The following is an 18,914-nucleotide window of genomic DNA, read 5'->3' on the forward strand; positions in this document are numbered from 1 at the left end:
AGACATATACATATATGACATACACGAGGATGTATGGATTTAATAAGTGTTGCACCACTCACATCCTTCTATAGTAAGCCACAGGAATGCAGACCCCCATTCTGGAACATTCTCCACCCCACCCTACCACCAGCTTGGCAATGTGTTCATGTGGCTCACACATATCTTTGTGTGCCTTTCTTTTGCAAAAGTGTCTGCTTTTGTCATATTTGCAAACTCAGCCAGGCAAAACAGACCCGCCCCACAGCCAGCTCTTTATCTCTGCTAAACCCTAAACCAAGGAGATGAACTGGAGCTGTCTGTGGGTGAGGAAAGAGAGACAGAAGGAAGGGAGGGTCTGAAGAGGCCTCATGGCTGAAGAATAAGTCTGAGGAAAGCAGGCAGGCTGGGACTAGGCTGTTTCCTGCTGGGACTCACCTTCTCATAGTAGCGGATCTCATACTCTGTGCTGTTGGTTCCAGGAGCTCCAGCAGGCACAGGCTCTCGCCACGACAGCGACACGCTTTGGGGCTCCACGCGGTCCCGGCGGATTTCATCCTCTTCCCATGGTGCTGAGAGTAAGCAAAGCGGGATGCTCTCCTGGACTCTCTGCCCACAAGCTCCGGGTGAGGGCAGAAGGAGCAGGGCATGCACAGGGGAGCGGGGTTAAATGTGGGCGTGGCCCGCGAGGCCTGAAGGGCAGAGTCTAGGACTAGGGGTTTAGGGAGAATTTGTGGCCAAGGCTTCTCTCACTTTTGTTGCCTACTGGGAGGGAAAGCCCTGCTTGCCTTCCCAGTTCTCCTCATCCTGCTTGCTTCTCATCCTTCAGTCTCATCCTGTGGTTTGAAGAGCTAAGAGAGTGTGCAGCCCAGATTGGCTTGTTCACGGCGGTATGGCTGCAGACAAGCGAGGATTAGAAGAAAATCACCCTATCATGATAAAGGACAAACGTGGGAAGCCCACAGAGAGCATCACACTCAAGAGTGAAAGACAGGGAGCGTTCTGTCTGGAAAAAGGCCAGGATGCCAGTCACTGCTATAAGCTCTAGCCAAAGCAACCAGGCAAGAAAAACAAACAAAAGTCGTGAATGGGAAGACACAATGGCCTCATGGGATGGCATGATCTCAATGTGGAAAACCCTATAAAGAATTCACAAAGGATTCTCAGAGAACCAGCCTCACAGCATGGAGAATTGTATATGAAGGCCTTGGGATGAGACTCGACCCAGTCAAGGGCTCAATCAAGTTCACCAGCAGGAGTGGCTGGTGACCAGCAGTGTCCTTCCTCCACAGGCAAGAGGCCCGTGAAATAGTGCAAAAAGCAGCATCAGATTCTGGGACGCCAGGGAGTCAGAAAAAAATAGACATCAGATAGCAAAGGGCAGAGGTGGAGACGGCACACATATACCCTGCCCTTTGACAAGGGCTTGGCTATGGCTTCCGGTCTCACGTGGTATACCCAGTAGGCCCAGTTTCTGCTCTCTTAAATTCCAATGATGCCGATGGACATCACTGGAGCCAAAACCCACAGTTGACAGCTGATTGCTGGTATAGGGGACAAGGAGGGAGTGTCGTATTTTTAACCTCTGTAAAGCCAGTGGGACTAGACAGACCCACGTGGCTGTAGTGACCCCTAGGCTACACTACCAACTGAGCGGTACTGTCTCCCATCCTAAAAATAACTTTAAAAAAATCCTTTAGTCTTTTCCCCAGTGCCTGACCCTTTGAAAAAAGCAATGTCTTTGTGAGCCGGACAATAGCAGCCTGTCGCTCCACTGCACAGCTGCTGAGCGTACTCTCTCTCTCCCCTGTCCCCGGCAGGCCGAATTCACTTAGGCCTGGCTTAGAAGTAGAAGTGAGTTTCCTAGGAGGTGGTAAAGCCCTTTCTCGACCCAGATGGGGGCAGAGTCAGGGAGAGGCAAGAAATGTCACGTTTGAAGTTTGTCAGTCAAGAGCATCAGACGGCCAGGGGAATCCACAGCCGGACACAGTTGCATTTTGGCCCCTCAGAGATGTGTTAGATAAAGAATGGATAGCTCTGAGAAGGAAGGGTTAGTAAGACGGCTCAGTAGGTAAAGTAGTTGCCATACAAACCTGAGAATCTTAGTTCAAATCCCCAGAAAACATGTAAAGGTTTTTTTTTTGTACTGGAAACTTTCTGGACAGTTAGCCTGGCTTACAGAGATGTTCTTTCTCAAACAAGAGAGGTAAAAATGGACACCAGAGGGTATCCTCTGACCTCCATATATACATACCTGCACACACACACACACACACACACACACAAAATCATATATACACACACTCAAAAACAAAACAAAACCTAACACTCAAACTAAAACCTCAGCCTGAGCCCCAGCTGTCCATGATGAAGTCATCACAGCCCAAGTTGCCAGGAGAACAGCTTCTAGGGAGACCTGCAGCAGCCTGTTCCCTTGCCCTATTGACTGAGTTCTGTTTTGGTTGCAGTGGTGTGTGTGTGTGTGTGTGTGTGTGTAATACTTAGGTCAATACTGCCTGGCTGCTCTAAGACATTCCTATCCTTCACCATCCAACCATCCATTGCTTTAGGGTTGGGCTTACTTCTGTTCTAGCCAATAAAAGATGTCAGCTAAGAGGAGAGAGGTTCAGCCGGGTGTGGTGGTACATGCCTTTAATCCCAGCACTCAAGAGGCAGCAGCAGACAGATCTCTAAGTTTAAGCACAGCCTAGTCGACAAAGCAAGTTCCAGGACAGCTGGGGCCTAGCGCTACTCAGAAAAACCCTGTCTTGGAAAAAAAAAAAGTGTGATGTCTTGTAATCTTGTAAACACACCTGAAATCCTAGCACCTGAGCAGAAGGATTGCTATGGATTTAAGGCTAGCCTGGGCTAACGAGTATGACCTTGTTTCTTTTTCTTTTTTTTTAAGGTAGGTGGTGTCTGGAGAGATTGCTCAGTGGTTAGAGTGCTTACGGCATCACATCAGATGAAGTTCCAGGGTGTCAGATACTCTGGCCTTTGCAGGCACCCACATGAATGTTCATATGGTACACATAAATTCATTTAGATACACACATACATTTAAAATGAAGTAAATGCATTTTAAAAGATTTCTTTATTTTATGTATATAGTGCTCTATCTGCGTGTTCACCTGCATGTCAGAAGAGAACATCAGATCTAGTTCATACTGTAGATGGTTGTGAGACATCATGTAGTTGCTGGGGATTGAACTCAGGACCTCTGGAAGAGGAGATGGTGCTTTTAACTGCTGAGCCATCTCTGCAGCCCCCAAATTAAATATTTTTAAAGGGTCAGGCATGATGGCACAAAATTTTAATCACAGGACTCAAAAAGCAGAGGCAAGTAGATTTCTATGAGTTTAAGGCCAGCCTGATCTACATAGCAAATTCTAGGCCAGCCAGAAGAATATAGTGAGACCTTGATGCACAAAAGGGGGTGTACAGGCTTGACCAGTCTCAGTTGGTAGACATTTGTCTAGCATGCAGGAAACCATAATTTGCTTCCTAGAACTATTCCTAAAATTCCAACACTTGAGAGGTAGAGACCAGAGCAGTCAACTCAAGAGGCCAGCCTTGGCTACATAAGACACTACCTGGGGCTCGAGAGGTGGCTCAGTGGTTAAGAACATTGGCTGCTCTTCCAGAGGACCTGGGTTCCATTCCCAGTACCCATATGGCAGATCGCAACAACTGTCTGTAATGCCAGTTCCAGAGATCCAGTATATTCTTCTGACCTTTGTTGCTACTAAGCACAAGCACGGTACACAGACACACATGCAGGCAAAACACTCATGAACATAAAATAATGAGAAAATATAATAATATACTATGTGTAAATATATTTGTTACATACACACACATATATATATATTATAAAGAGAGTTTTATAGAAATAGTCATACGTATAAAACATTGTAGCAATAATACTAGTTGGGTTGTTTTGTTTTGGTTGGTTTGGTTTTTTGGGTTTTTTTGTTTGTTTGTTTTCCTTTTAAGGCAAAGTCTCTCTGTATAGCCCTGGCTGTCCTGGAACTCCCTGTGTAGACCAGGCAGGCCTCAAACTAACAGAGATTCTGCGTGTCTCTGTCTCTCACACGTACCAACATTAAAGGAGTTTACCATCAAGCCTGGCCACACTTTTATTCTTTAAGACAAAGTTTCCTGTGGCCCAGACTGAGCTCAGATTCACTTTGTGTGTCAGAATGACCTTGAACTGAGTGCTGGGATTGGACATGCCTCTCTGTTTCTTTTCTTCCTTCTTTGCTACCTGTGAACAAACCCAATGCCTCTAGCATGCTAGGCAAATTCTCGGCACCTTTGAGCTACATTCTCAGGCCTTGACCTGTTCAAAATGTAAACGCAATAGCAAGGGTTAAGTCTCAACAGAAACAATAAAGAACAGAAGTGTCCCAGAAAACCAAGTAGATTGGGAAATCGCTCTCAAAGTCCTAGGAAAGGGATTAAGAGCGGAAAAAGTGACAAGATGTGAGAATGAGAAAAGGGATGGAAAACCCAAGGCTTAAAGATTGGGTTAAGAGATACAGAGGGAGGCCACTCAAAGCAGCTACCAAGAAAACTTCCTGAGGAGTGAAAAAAGAAAGTTCGGATCAAAGGGTCCAGCCAGGCGAGAGTGAAAAGAAATCATATTGGCTATGTTTTTCATTTTCATTGGCAGGCTAAGAAATTATTCAAACACCCCTGTGTGTGCACATCTCTACACCCAAGGTACTTACAAAAGAATGAAAATCACCCCAGGCCTCGCTGGAAACCCAACCGACAGGGTAGGGTCACAGAAGACAGGGAAGGAGGGTCACACACCAATCAGATGGGAAAGACTCAGAAGCCACCGCATGCGCTTATCCATCTTGCAGAGGGCACTCGAGGGATTACTTGAAAGTGTGCACCAGAGGAGAGACAAATCAGAAGAAAATGTCAAGGATGCGAAAGGTGTAGTGTCGAAGGTGGTTTTCATCCCGCTGGAGACTCAGAAACGGGTAGCGCCGCCACTCTGTTGCCTGCGTTCTGAACCTGCCTGTGTCCCTGCTCCTGCAAGGTGGCTGAGTTCGCAAAGGGGGTGGAGGGGAGAAGTGGGGACATCTAGGCACCACCTGGATCCGGGATTAGAGGGGGGACAGTCACGTGGATTCCTGAATTCCTTGGGATGCTTGCAAGGGAACTGCACCTGGGAGTGGGGGACAGTCTCCCATGGGGCGCGCGGCCTTACCCCCGGGTCCGGTGGACACTGTGACCTGCGCATAGGTGGCTCCCGCGGCGGCGGCCGGGCCTGAGACGCCGTTGAGCGCGGCCACGCGCACGGTGTAGCGCGCGCCCGGCCGCAGGTGCAGCAGCGTGGCGGCGCGTTCCCGCAGCCCAGCCTGGCGCGGGACGAAGGCCACGCGCGGCCCGCAGGGTTGGCACGCGCCCGCCGGACCGTCGCGCCCGCAGCGCAGGCACAGCAGCGAGTAGGTGACGTCGGAGCGGCCGCCTGAGTCCGCAGGCGGCAGCCAGCGCAGCCGCAGCGCCAGCGGGGAGCGGCTCAGGCTGTACTGCAGGTCTCGCGGCGCGGACGGCGGCCCTGCGACATGGGGAGGCGCTGAGTGGAACCGGGCAGGGACCCAAGAGCGCGAGGCATGGGGGGGGGGGTGCGGGGCTTGGACACCCGGCGTAGGAGCAGTAAGGAAGGTGGCAGACGTGGGGAGCAGCGCGGGTACGGAGATCGAGGGGACCGGGATGGGGACATGGTCACAGGGAACAGAGGGCATAACAGAGGGGAGGGACGTCCCAACCAGGCTCAGGAAGAGATGAGGGAGATGGGTAAGGTACTCCCCAGACGGCCACCCACAGAGAATCCTGCCCCCCATTTCCATCCTTCTAGATTCCTGAGTCCCAAGCCCAGGTTTCCAGACCCACCCCAGGCCTTCCTTTTTGCCCTGTCAGTCCAATTTGCAACCTCTCGCCTCCCACCCTACCCCACCCCGCCTCAGTAGTTCGTGGGTGGCGTTTCCCCTCTCCAAGCCCAGTCAGAAGGGAAACTCACGGGTGCAGGAAGCTGAGGGCGGGTCGGTGGGCGAGCGAGCATAGGTGTCCTGGCACACACAGAATGTAGAAGCGTTCTCCAGGGCCAAGCTGTGCTCCGGGCAGGGCGAGCAGAGGGGCCTCCTTGGGGACACCTTGTAAAACCCTGGGGGACAAGCTGTGGGAAGGGGTTGGTGAGGAGAAATCTCCTTCCTGACCGTGCCTCACCCTATATTCTTGCTTTTTCTGGATTAGAGTGAGGAAAGTGGGGTGACAGCTCTTAGCTCAGTCTCCTCTGGCCCTTAACAAAAGCTGTGTGTGCAGGGGATGGTGACACAGTTCACTCCTGTGAATACATTTGACTCCATCTCCGTGGTTACGAAGAGAAAAGTGAGGCTGGGAGAGGTTAAGCTGCCAAATGCTCCACCATTAGTGGGATTCCCACCCCAGATTGCCCCTTTCAAAGTCCCAGCACTATTGCTCTAAGGTCAAAGATGCAATCCTGATGGGAGCAAGAGAAAAGAAGGGCGGGGGGCCTCCAGGAGCTGGGCCCTGTTACTCAGAAACAGATACACAATCCCACTTATACAGACAGGCAGGTAGGCAGGCAGGCAGGCAGAAACACACATGAGTACACACAGAGAGACAAACAGAGAGGGGTGGGGAGGGAGGGAGAGAGAGAGAGACAGAGCAGGGGAGGGGGAGGGAGGGAGGGAAAGAGGGGGGAGGGAGGGAGGGAAAGAGAGAGAGAGAGAGAGACTAGACCCCCAGTTTGGAGGCAGAGCTGGGCAGGTGGAGGGGTGGAGTTGCCTGGTGCCCCGGGGGGCTTCCTAGATTATTGTGACTTCGACTGCTCAGGAAACTCAACTGCTCACTCAGGAGACTTGCTGTCCTTGCCTTCATTCACCCACCCAACCCAAAGCACAGTTCCTAGGATAGGAACAGGCTGATACTCAAGCCGGCTCAGGTTCATAGCTGAGTTGCATCACACACACACACACACACACACACACACACACACACACACACACACACACACACCACACCACACATGCATGTATTTGCTGGGTGGCCTTGGGCATGTCGGTTAATCTTCCTGAGCCTTGTGTAGAATACCTGCCTCAGGAGGACTGACTGAGATAAAACACAGATACGATCTGTGTGGACTGCAGATGTGGTAGTGGTAGTAACTACTGTTTCTCCCTCTGAGACCCAAAGAAACAAATAAACACACACTTTATTGACTAACAGACTGATTGAGACAGGCTCTCGTGCAGCCCAGGTTAGCCTTCAACCGTCCTTGTAGCTGAAGATGACCTTGAATTTTTGTTCTTCCTTCCTTTCCTGAGTGCTGGAATCTCAGGCCAGGCATGACCATCCTCTGAACACCTATCTGATTCTATTTTATCCATTTGTGTGTGCAGGGGGTGTGCTTGCCCATCTGTGAACACAAACAGACCAGAGCTCCACGTCAAGTGTCTTCCTCTGTTACTGCACAACTTAGTTTTTGAGACAGGCTCTCTCCACAAATCAGAAGCCCAGGGTCTCAGCTATTCTAGCTGGCCAGAAACCCTCTGGGGTTTGCTGCCCCCTTCCTGTGCTGGGGTTTCAGACAAGCTCTGCCATACCTAACATTTTGTGGATGCTGGGCATCTCAACTCAGACCTTCAGGCTGGTGCAGCAAGCATTTTACCTCTGAGCCATCTCCCTGCCTTAAATACCCATTTTTTAAAAGGTCTCAGTCAGGTTTGGGGCAGTGGTTCCTGACTCCTGCCCTCTCTTGTGCTGGGTCCTCACCTGTCTCCCTGGGCCTTTCCTCTAGTTTAGCTAGGGATGAAAGGCTGGATCCAAGAAGACAGAACAACAGCAGGGAGGGAGATTAATTCTTGGGGAGAACTCTACCCTTCTCAGATGGCTTTTGCCACCAGAAAGAAAGGCTCTTCATAGGAGGAGCCCAAACTAGGTGCTCTGTGTAGAGTGAACTCTGTCACTCCACCAAGGGGGCCCAGTAATCTGTACAGCATCAGCAAGCAGACCCACAAGAGACTTGATGATAGTCTGTGTTCCCTAAAGGGAAGCCAAATCTCACTGATTCCTATGGTGACTACGGCCGGACCAAGAACCAAGGTCACTAAGGAAAAAACAGGACACCGGGCAGTGGTAACACATGCCTTTTAATCCCAGCACTCTGGAGGCAGAGGTAGGCAGATCTCTAAATTTGAGGCCAGCCTGACCTACAGAGTGACTTCTAGGACTGCCAGGGCGACACAGAGAAACCCCGTCTCAAACCAAATAAAATACCAAAATAATCATGACATTAATCATAATCCTAAAGACTGGGGAGATCTTAGCTTTGTTCCCTCCTCTACCTTTGAGAAAGTGTCCACTTGGCTACAAGAGACACTCAGATCGCCTGAAGGGACCAGTGCAAACCTGACCGCTTCTGGTCCCTTCCTCTCCTTCTCCAGCAGACCCCCTCCCCTCCCCGTGCCCCATGCCTACTCTGAACACAGAGAGCTTCCGACCCGTGATGTCTCACACCCTCTTCCTCAGCAGCTGAGTTGTGTATCTCTCCAAAGTCCAGATCCAACAGCACCTCCCTTGGGAAGTTTGTCCTAGATTTCCCCCATCTCCTCCACCGCGCTGGGCAGAGATGATGCCATTACAAGCGACTTTTATCTGGTCTCAGTCCGAAGAGAGGGAACACAACACAAACCAGAGTTCTCCAGTCTCTAAGCATCCACGAGTTTATCACCTGCTATGAACCAGGTATTCTAGGTTCTAAAGACACACCATAAGACAGACAGGAATCTGATTTCCCCACCCTGTTACAGATGACTCCACATCTGACAGAGCACACAGAGGTCGTGAGTTGGTAACTCCCCCAACAGCTGGTTATGGAAACCACAACACCTCCATCTGGCTGATATCTCCTCTCCTGCAGTCTTAGAGGTGGGGACAAGCCACCCTCTGTTTAAGGACATCTATCCAGCTCCACCCTGGACCCCTGGCTTCCACCCCTCCTCAAAGCCAACACTCCCCCTGTCATCTCTTTTACTGGTCTTTGCAACCCTCTCTGCCTGCTGCCTCTTTCCAGTGATGTCACTGGGGGTGGAGCAGAAAAAGCAGTCCATTTCCATGCAGGCATAAGGGCTCTAACTATAGACTATTTTAAAACAATCCTAAAGCTGACTAAAAGTTGTCCTGCTTTTTATTAGCAACATGCGTCAGCAATTTTAACCCACGTCAGTAATAAAACACTCTTTTCTCTTGAACAGATCGCTCCCTGCACACATTTGGTGTGACACCGGCTCTCTCCCCCAGCACATAAACAAGTGTCGCTGCTCTACAATAAAAGCTCTCTTTCTGTTCAAACAATATGTTCACACACAAAGATTCTGTCAACCCAACATTCTGCTGAAGATGCTGTCTCTTCTCCCTTCAGATCCTGGCTTCTAGAGTGAGATCTCTCTCTCTCTCTCTCTCTCTCTCTCTCTCTCTCTCTCTCTCTCTCTCTCTCTCTCTCTCCCTCTCTCTCTCTCATAGCTCAGGATAGCCTCAAACTCACCATTTAGCTAAGAATGCCTTTGAACTTCTGATCTTCTTGTCTCTACCTCCCCAAGTGTTGGGTGTTGGGTATAGGCATTGTACTGGCTAGTTTTGTGTCAACTTGACACAGGTTGGAGTTATCACAGAGAAAGGAGCTTCAGTTGAGGAAATGCCTCCATGAGATACAACTGTAAGGTATTTTCTCAATTAGTGATCAAGGGGGAAAGGCCCCTTGTGGGTGGGACCATCTCTGGGCTGGTTGTCTTGGTTCTATAAGAGAGCAGGCTGAGCAAGCCAGAGGAAGCAAGCCAGTAAAGAACATCCCTCCGTGGCCTCTGCATCAGCTCCTGCTTCCTGACCTGCTTAAGTTCCCCAGTCCTGACTTCCTTTGGTGATGAACAGCAGTATGGAAATGTAAGCTGAATAAACCCTTTCCTCCCCAATGGCTTCTTGGTCATGATGTTTTATCCAGGAATAGAACCCTGACTAACACAGGCATGTACCCCATGACTGGTTTATGTGGTACTGGGCTAGAACCCAGGGCTTTGTGGATGGGTGCCAAGTGAACGCTCTTCCAAATGAGCCACATTCCCCAAGGCTGAAGCGCTACCAACTGAGTTGTCTGGGATCCCTACACATCTAGATACTTTGACTCTTGCTCTACAGGGCTCTTTCTTCTTCAGCTGACTGACTACAGCCTGTTCTTTCCATTGCTCAGCTGAAATTGTTCTTGCCAAGATCAAGTGACCACTGTCCAACCCTTGACCTCCTGAGTGCTCACCATGCCCTCTCCTGATGCTCATCTCCCTGAGACACCATGTTATTGCTCTCCCTTTTCTACCCTTTAAGCACGCCTCCTCCAATCTCTTTCTTTTTTTTTTTTTTTTTGGTTTTTCGAGACAGGGTTTCTCTGTGTAGCCCTGGCTGTCCTGGCACTCACTTTGTAGACCAGGCTGGCCTCGAACTCAGAAATCCGCCTGCCTCTGCCTCCCGAGTGCTGGGATTAAAGGCGTGCGCCACCACGCCCGGCTCTCTTTCTTTTTAGACAGGATCTATTATATATCCCTGACTGTCCTGGAACTCACTATGTAGACCAGGCTATCCTGGATAGCTGCCTTCCTCTGCCTCACAGATGCTGGCACTAAAGCAGTGACTCTCAACCTACGGGTCTCTACCCCTCTGGCAAATCTCTGTCTCCAGAACTATTTACATTTCAGTTCATAACAGAAGCAAAATTAGTTATGAATGAAGTCGCAACGAGAACAATTTTATGGGGGTCACGACAACTTGAGGTACTATATTAAAGAGTCACAGCATTAGGAAAACTGTGAGCCACTGGATTAAAGGCATGTGAAAACCACTTTTAAAAAAAAAAAAAACATTTTTGCTGGCTATAGACTGAACAGCAAATGCTTTTGCTTGCTGAGCCATCTTGCCCCTTTGGGGTCTTTTGTTTGTTTGTTTTTTAGATTGAGTCTCATATAACCTAGGCTGGCTTCAAATTCACTATGTAGCCCAGGATGACCTTGAACCCTATTCTTCCTGCACCTCAGGAGGTGCCGAGACAACAATCATTCCACACCATGTTCCCCCATCCCATCCCATCTGTCTTCATGATTCAAAGATGGCTGCTACCATTTCAGTTCACAGCTCAGTCTGTCTCCTGGACCACTGGGTCCACCCTCCTCCCTCCCTCCCTTCTGTCCTCCAATGCTTCCCCTCCCCCATCCCCTCTTGGCTGATGCAGCTTGAGCGTTCTTTTGAAAGTATAAATCTGAACACGCTGGCTTCCGTCCTCATCGGCCTGAAGCATCAGGTCTTTATTTCATCATCCTCTTGTGGCCCCGCCCCTCTTCCAGCTTATGGATTCTCACACTCCCACGTGCCCGCCGCAGTAACCACCCTGGGTTGCTTATTTAGTACCAACCACTCTGTTCCTTTTTGTCACTGTGCCTCTGCAGAATGTTCCCAGCCACCAGGAAGACAAACCTCCCCTGCTCTGGAAAGCTCTCCTTATCCTCAGAACCGGGCTCTCTGTGGGTAGGACACACACCGTGGAGTAATGGCTTCACATGAACTGTCAAGCTGGTATCTAGGAGACAGACTTCTGGGGCATCTGCCTGCAAAGGATTTTTTTAGATTAAGGATAGCTGTTCCTAATGTCTGTGAGGGATTGTCTTGACTGAATTAATGAAAGTAGAAAAAAAAACCCACCTATTTGTTTTTGAGACAGGGTCTGTTTACATAGCCCTGTCTATCCTGGAACTCATTATGTAGTCTAGGCTAGCCTTGAACGCACTTAGAGCTGCCTGCCTCTGTTTCTCCAGTGCTGGAATCAAAGGCCCATGGGGACTGTGGATGGAACCTTTCCTGAACAGGAGCTCTGGACTGAATAGGATGGAGAAAGCCAGTGGAGCACTAGCAGTCATGAATTAATTTGTTGTTCTCTGCTCTTGGCTGTGTATATAATGTGACCAGTTCTCTGTGGCTTCCTCGCCACAATAGACTGTAAGATAGAATTAGAAGCCAAATAAACCCTTTCTTCTAAGTTGTTTTTATCAGGCTATTTATCAAAGCAGCAGAAAGAAAACTGAGACACGCAGTCACTCCACATTTCCACGGTCTGCCATGATCAATGCCTGAGCACAGAAACACCATCAGACCACTGTAGTACAGGCGTAGAGGACTCAGTGAGAATCGGATGCTTGGGAGAGCTCAGAAGGGTTCTTGCTTCTGGGTTTCATATTAACCACCATTTCTCAGGGAACAAACAGTTGTATTCATCCACACCCATAATAATATTGCGAGAGGATACAGCTGGAGACAATCCTCAGCTCATTTGAACGGTTGACTGAGTAAGTCAGGAAACTGTGTCCTGGTTAGCTTTAACTGTCAGTTTGACACGGCATACATAGCATTACCTGAGTCTCAACTGAGAGATTTCTCTGATCAGATTAGCTATGGGATGTCTGGGATATATTGTCTAGATGTAGGAGGACCCAGCCTACTGGATGCAGGTACCATTCCCTGGTCAGATGGTCCTGGGCTGCATAAAAAGCTAGGCAAACATGAACCAGCAAGCAGTCTACCTCTGTTTTATGCCTTGAGTTCCTTCTCTGACTTTCCTCAATGGCCTGTAAGCTGAAATCAACCCTTTCTTCCCTTGGGTTGTTTCTGATCGGACTGTTTTTATCATAGCAACAGGTGAAATGACAACATCAAGCTTAATGACTTCCGCTGACACCTACCACTCTGCAGCTGTGTTATAGCACGTATCACTTTCGTATGAGTTAAAAGAAACAACCTCTGCCCCCTTCCATCCAGATGTGAGCTTTTCAAGAGTCGGGGCTGTGTCTGATACATTTCTATCACCCTGACACCCAGAGAAAGACCTGGATTAGAAAGTGGATAATGAGATGGCTCAGTGGGAAAGGGCAATTGCTGTCTAGCGTGACTACTTGAGTTCAATAGTAGAATCCACAGTGGAAGGATAGAGCTGACTCTGTGAGGGTATCTCTGGCTTCCACTTGCACTCCATGGCATGACACTATACACACACACACACACACACACAGAGACAGAGACAGAGACAGAGAGACAGAAGACAGAAACAGAGAGAATACATTCCTTTGAATTTTCTGGTTAAATGCACACACTCTACATCCCATCCTACCCAGCAGCTCCAAAGCCACAAACACCCCCCCACCCCCAGGGAACCAGCCAGCCGCAGTTCTACTTCAGAAAGCTGAGTGAGGTCCTAGGAGCCATGAGATGCAAGCTGCTATTTGCCATTCTTTTTTTTTTTTTTTTTGGCTTTTGGAGACAGGGTTTCTCTGAATAGTTCTGGCTGTCCTGGAACTCACTTTGTAGACCAGGCTAGCCTTGAACTCAGAAATCCACCTGCCTCTGCCTCCCAAGTGCTGGGATTAAAGGCATGAGCCACCACCGCCCGGTGCCATTTGCCATTCTTAAGCTCTGAGATGTCCCCTGCCAGCCTCACTTGAACACGGCCATGGGTGAAGTCCCTGTAATACAGGCCTGTACAGGGTTGGGCTACTGTGGAATGTCTTGCTATGCATGAAGGCAGCATGATGGAGCAGTAGACCTGCAGAGTTAGGCAAACCTGCATTCTGATCCTGACTGCCCATTCTTAACTTTGCCAGTAATGCAGGCACTCATCTCTTTGGTAATGGGAACCCATCATATTGCCTGAAATATAGGTTTGTACATTTTTTGGTTTGTTTGAGACAAAATTTCACTATGTGCCCAATCTTCCTGATTCAGCGTCTGAGGGCTAGGTTTTACAGACCGATGCTACTACCCCTGGTTCCTAATGTATCCTTAATATGGGATCAGATTCTCCTTTCCAGTCTTGGCTAGAAGGTGCACAAAAGGTCTTGACTCCCAGTTCCGCCCATGGCTTCTCCACTTCTACTTCTGCCTCTTCACCCAGAGCACACTCTATCCTGCAATCTGCACGATATGTTCCTATCCCAACCCTCTGGGGCCCTGGATACCTTCACAGATGTCACCATGTTCCTGGAATCCTGCACTGCAGCTGCAACGGCCCACAGGCACCAGCCACTCGCCATCGGCACCACAGTGCATGCGGGGAGGGCTGCTGGGCTCCCCTTCCGAGTGGGCCACGCACGTTCCAGCCACTTCCACCAGCGTGGAGAAGGCGCTCTCAGCTGCGGTGGCAGGGAAGGCTGCCAGGCCCCGCACTGTGGCGCGGCACTGCTTGTAGTAGACACGCACCGAGACCAACGCCACGCACGCACCCACGTCCTGGAAGGCCAGGTGGAAGCCTTGCCGGCTGAGGGGGCCGATCTCACGCACCTCTGTGTTCAGCTTCATCTTTCGCTCCCCCAGATCACCCTGCGTGAAGCTCTCATCAGCTGCGATGGTGTCAATCTTGCGGGGTCGGTTGCCTCCTAGGCGGGGACGCCCTCGGCCCAGGTCGGTCTCGGTTTCTAGGTAGTATGCGTTGAAGGTCTCTTTGCAGGTGCCCGTGGCACCTGGTATGCTACTGCAGTCGCGCAGTGTGAACTGCAGCTCCACGAAGATGCGCTGCCCGCGGCCGCGGCTGATCCAGCCTGTCTGAAGCCAGTTGTCCTGGTTGGGCTCCAGCACGTTGCACACTTGGTACGTGCGGATGGGACGGTCGTGTTCATCTACGCCACTAATCTCCTCCCACTGAGGCGACAGTACAGAGGACACCTCAGAGTCTGGCCTTAAGCACTGGCCTTTCTCTACCTTTGCCTTTCTCCTGCCTTCCAGCCCCCTGTAATGCAAGCCCCTAAGATGACAAAATGCAGGGTGAGGAGTCGCTTCACCAATTCACCAATTCACTCGCTTTCCAGTACTGGGGATTGAACCTAGGTCGTTGGGCTTGCTGGGCAAGCACTTTACTTTTTTTTTTTTTGACATTACATAAACTAAGTTGTCCAAATTGGCTTTTAACTCACTCTTAAGTCAGGCAGACCGAACTCACAGTCCTCCTGACTCAATTTCCTGAGTAGCTGGGCTTACAGGCATGTACCAGGAAGCCAGTTGTGATTTTTTTTTTTATAAGAGTCTCACTCTCACCGAGCGGTGGTTGGTGCACGCCTTTAATCCCAGCACTTGGGAGGCAGAGGCAGGTGGATTTCTGAGTTCGAGGCCAGCCTGGGCTACACAGTAAGTTCCAAGACAGCCAGGGCTATACAGAAAAACCCATCTCGAAAAACAAAACAAACAAACAAACAAACAAAAAAGAGTCTCACTCTGTAGCCTAGGCTGGCCATGATCTCACTGTATATCCCAGGCTAGCCTCAAACTCACAGCAATTTTCCTCCCTCAGCTTCCAAAGTTCTAGGATTACAGACGTGAGCTCTCTGTCATACCTGGCTTCCTCTTTTCTTTTTAAAATATGCAGCCTTCGAATGTTGTCCTTGAGCGGGGCCACACTGATCTTCCCTGTACTGTCCTAACATTAACATGTGTGCTGAGAAACAAGCCCGATATTTATTTTTGTGGATGAGGAAGCTGAGGTTGAAGCAGGAGACCTGCTTGACTGGACAGACAGACACAGTGACCTTTCCACCCCCCACCCACCCCCCACCTTGCCTACTCTGCCAATCATTGACAGCCTCTCAAAGGGGCTACTGTGTGTGAGGCAGTGGGCAGCATTTGCTCCACAGAGCTCACATTTCTGTTCTTAGACACAGCCAGTTCTCCTGCTTGTTTATCTGAGTGACTAACCGGAGACTTGGTGTTTTTCTAGGAGGGCTCTGGAGAACATGAACTCTGTGTGCATCTTAAAAATCCTTCCACGAGCAGCTGGCATGCCTTGGTGGGTAAAGGCTCTTACCCCCCCAAGCCTGACCAGAGTCTGATCCTCAGACTCCCACAGGTAGTCCTGACCTCCATGTGCACACGACACATAAACACAATACATAAATAAATAAATAACTGAAAAGTGTTAAATTCTTTCACAATTTCATAATGTTTAACGTACTCTAACTATATCTCCCCATTATTCTCTCTTATCCCCTTCCCCCTACCACCAAGCCACTTCCCAGCAAGTCCCCCTCCTACTCCTCTGTGTGTGTGTGTGTGTGTGTGTGTGTGTGTGTGTGTGTGGCCCGCTGCATTTAAGGTTGCCTGCATGAACGTGGGTGAGGAGCTTGTGTGGTACATTTTGATCCTAAGTGAACACGGGGTTCTGAAGGATTGATCTCGGGCTACTCCAGGGTCCTTGGGATGGAGGGACATTTTAACACCTACCCCAGTGCTTGGCAGTGCAGTCCAGCCCAGCTCAGCCTGGGAGGCTTTGGAGTCCAGGAGGATAACTAAGGGAGGGGAGAATAGGGATGTCAGAAAGCCACACTGTCAGACTAGGAGGATGGGATCCATTGCTGGATTCATTACAGATAGCTACAGGAGGGAATAGGAAATGAAACAAACCCCCGGAAGATCTGAGTCGCTCAAATCTGGAGAGGGGCAGCCACCGTGAACACCAAAGGCACCTCTTTTCATTCCCTGAGGCTTGTGACTAATGACCACCAACGGAATGCCTTATGGCTTCTCCTCTGTCTTCAGTGCCTGATTCCAGCTTCTGCTTCTGTGGCCATGCTACCTCTCCTCTGGCTCCAAGTCTTGCTGCCCTCATGAGGGCCATTGTGGTTGCAATGGAACCAATTTCCAATCCAGATTCATCTCTTCATATCAAACTACACAGTCACACTGCCTGTCCCCTGCCCCCCTTAAGGCAACATTAACAAATTCAGGAAATTTGATCCTGGCTTTCTTTCTTCCTTTTTCTTCTTGAAACGAGTACCATTATCAGCCTTCCAGTGAGTCCGTGGCGGATGCTCTAAGGTCAGCTTTCACATTAGGGATAGAAACCAGTGACCCTGACCCTCTCCACCCTTTCCAAATTCCCCAAATTACATTTATATAATTTATTATTTTATCTGTCAGCTAGCAGGAGGAAATGGGTGGATCTGGAAATCCTTGGGTGTACCCCAAATCCACTCAGATCTGAGGTCATGGAGATGACCAATACTCTTTTCATTTGTCTCCTGGAGCCTCTGGTGAAAATGAAGTGGAACAGGAAACATCAGGAATCTTTGCTTCTCTGCTCAGCCCCTTTCCCAGGGGCTGCCACTTCTATTGCCTTTGAAAGAATGTCATGGGCCCCTTCACACATAATCCATGACCCTCTCCACCTCCTCCCTACCAGAAAAGCTTGGAGTCACTTTATTCCCTCAGAATGTGACAGAGCAGCAGCCTGCATCCTTTCATCAGTTGGGCTCAGAAAAGCCTGGGTCTGGAGAGTAGAGCTTTCAGCTTAGAGACAGGAAGCCAGGCCATCTTCAAATCTCAGAAAATTACTTCCCTAGAGTGGTAAGGAAGGGGGGTGGGCTTCCAAGGTGAGAGCTTCTAAGAGAGACTGACTCTCGAGGCAGCCGCGACGGTGGGCAGGGCAGCTGACAGTGTGCTGGGTTTTCGTCACCGACCGTGCCTGGGAATTGCATCCTGGCAGGCATCTGCCATCCCGCGCCAGGACAGACCCTGTGGGCAGAGTCTGTTCCAGCATCTCAGGTTCTGCACCTGGTTATGACGCGTCTGGATTCAACTGAACAGTTCCAAGAGCATAGGCAAGACTCCGGTGCTAATGTCGCTGACAGACCCAAATCCTCCGCAACGCGGACCGCGCGCAGGGGACTCGATCTCGATTCAGCACTGCGGACAGTTCCACGGGCAGCACCTCGAGCAGCGCCCGGACTCAACCCGCGGGATTAGCATCCACCCCCCCTTCCCCACACCACCACCACCACCCCGGCTATCCACACTGCGATCCCCGCAGGCCCCTGCTATTCGTCTCCATCCCACCTCATGCTCTGGTCTCGCCCCATCCCCTCGGTTTCTCTGCTCCCTTCATCTCCCCACCCCCACCCCTCCCACCTCCAATCACTCAGCCTGTCCGTCTCACCGGCCCTTGAACCTGCCTCGGGCTCTTGTGGTCCCTAGCCTCTTTCTTTCTCAGCCTCTTAGGTCTCCAGACCTAAGCTCCTCAATACCCCTCTCTTCTCTATCGCTTAGACAACATCCCCTCTTTCTCTAGTTCTTTCCCGCTCTGCTGCCCGCTGGTTTCAAGCCCCAACACAAAGTAGTCTCTCCAACGAATCCTTACTCCAATCTCCTAGCCCCCTCCCCAACTCCCTAATTTTTGGCATCTCAGGCTCCCAGGCACAACCCACCTTACCTTCTTCGGCGGTCCCGGGGCGCCCAGGTCCCAGAAGCAGAGCAAGGCAGAGTGGTATCAGGCAGACGAACAGGCGCAGCGGGTGTGGACCGGCGCCAGTCTCCATGGTCCACAGACGGAGCTGTCAGTGCGGCGGCGGCTCCAGCCTCGCCAGCCCAGCACCGCTGAGCAGTGCCCCCAGACCCCAACGCCGGCTGGGGCGGAGTCTCGCTGGTCACCATCATCCATGGGGACCAATCGCTAGGCATCGCCGCGGGAGGTCCACCAATCCCGGTCAGCAGAGGATGAGGAGGTGGGGTTTCGTAGGCCAGGGGCGGAACGCCCAGCTGGAGGGGGAAACCAAGGGTCCCGCAGATCTCCAAACCGTGGGGGTAGGGCAGCTCTGAGCGTTAGCAGGGTTGCTGGAGAGCGAGACTAGCTGGCGTCGGTGGACTAGAAACCCTTAAACCTTAGCTCTCTGAATCCTGAGAAGTAGGCACTGTGGGCGTGGCTTACGGAGGGGCGGTCCGCGGGGAAGCGGTGACACTTGCAGCCTCTTAGCTAGCCTTGGGAGCACCCTTGTTCTCAGGACTTGTAGGGGGGTTCCGAGCCTGATATCCTGACCTCAGGCTCTAGGGAG

The 18,914-nt window shown here is 50.6% G+C and overlaps 1 protein-coding gene across 1 annotated transcript in view; it reads right to left on the bottom strand.

Moving 5' to 3' along the window:
- Nucleotides 1-18,432, bottom strand: part of Epha10 (EPH receptor A10) — a 34,625-nt gene extending 16,193 nt beyond the window's left edge. Inside the window, exons 1-6 of the mRNA XM_021161184.3 lie at nt 18,296-18,432; nt 16,312-16,376; nt 14,061-14,739; nt 6,017-6,172; nt 5,204-5,554; nt 418-551 (exon numbers count right to left, since the gene is read on the bottom strand). Of these exons, the coding sequence (XP_021016843.1) occupies nt 418-551; nt 5,204-5,554; nt 6,017-6,172; nt 14,061-14,739; nt 16,312-16,376; nt 18,296-18,401 (1,491 nt within the window). The 5' untranslated portion in view covers nt 18,402-18,432. The remainder of the gene's footprint in view (nt 1-417; nt 552-5,203; nt 5,555-6,016; nt 6,173-14,060; nt 14,740-16,311; nt 16,377-18,295) is intronic.
- Between the last annotated feature and the right edge of the window lie 482 nt (nt 18,433-18,914).

This window comes from Mus caroli, unplaced genomic scaffold, assembly GCF_978045245.1.
Source record: "Mus caroli unplaced genomic scaffold, Mus_caroli_1 scaffold_6, whole genome shotgun sequence".
Lineage (NCBI taxonomy): Eukaryota > Metazoa > Chordata > Mammalia > Rodentia > Muridae > Mus > Mus caroli.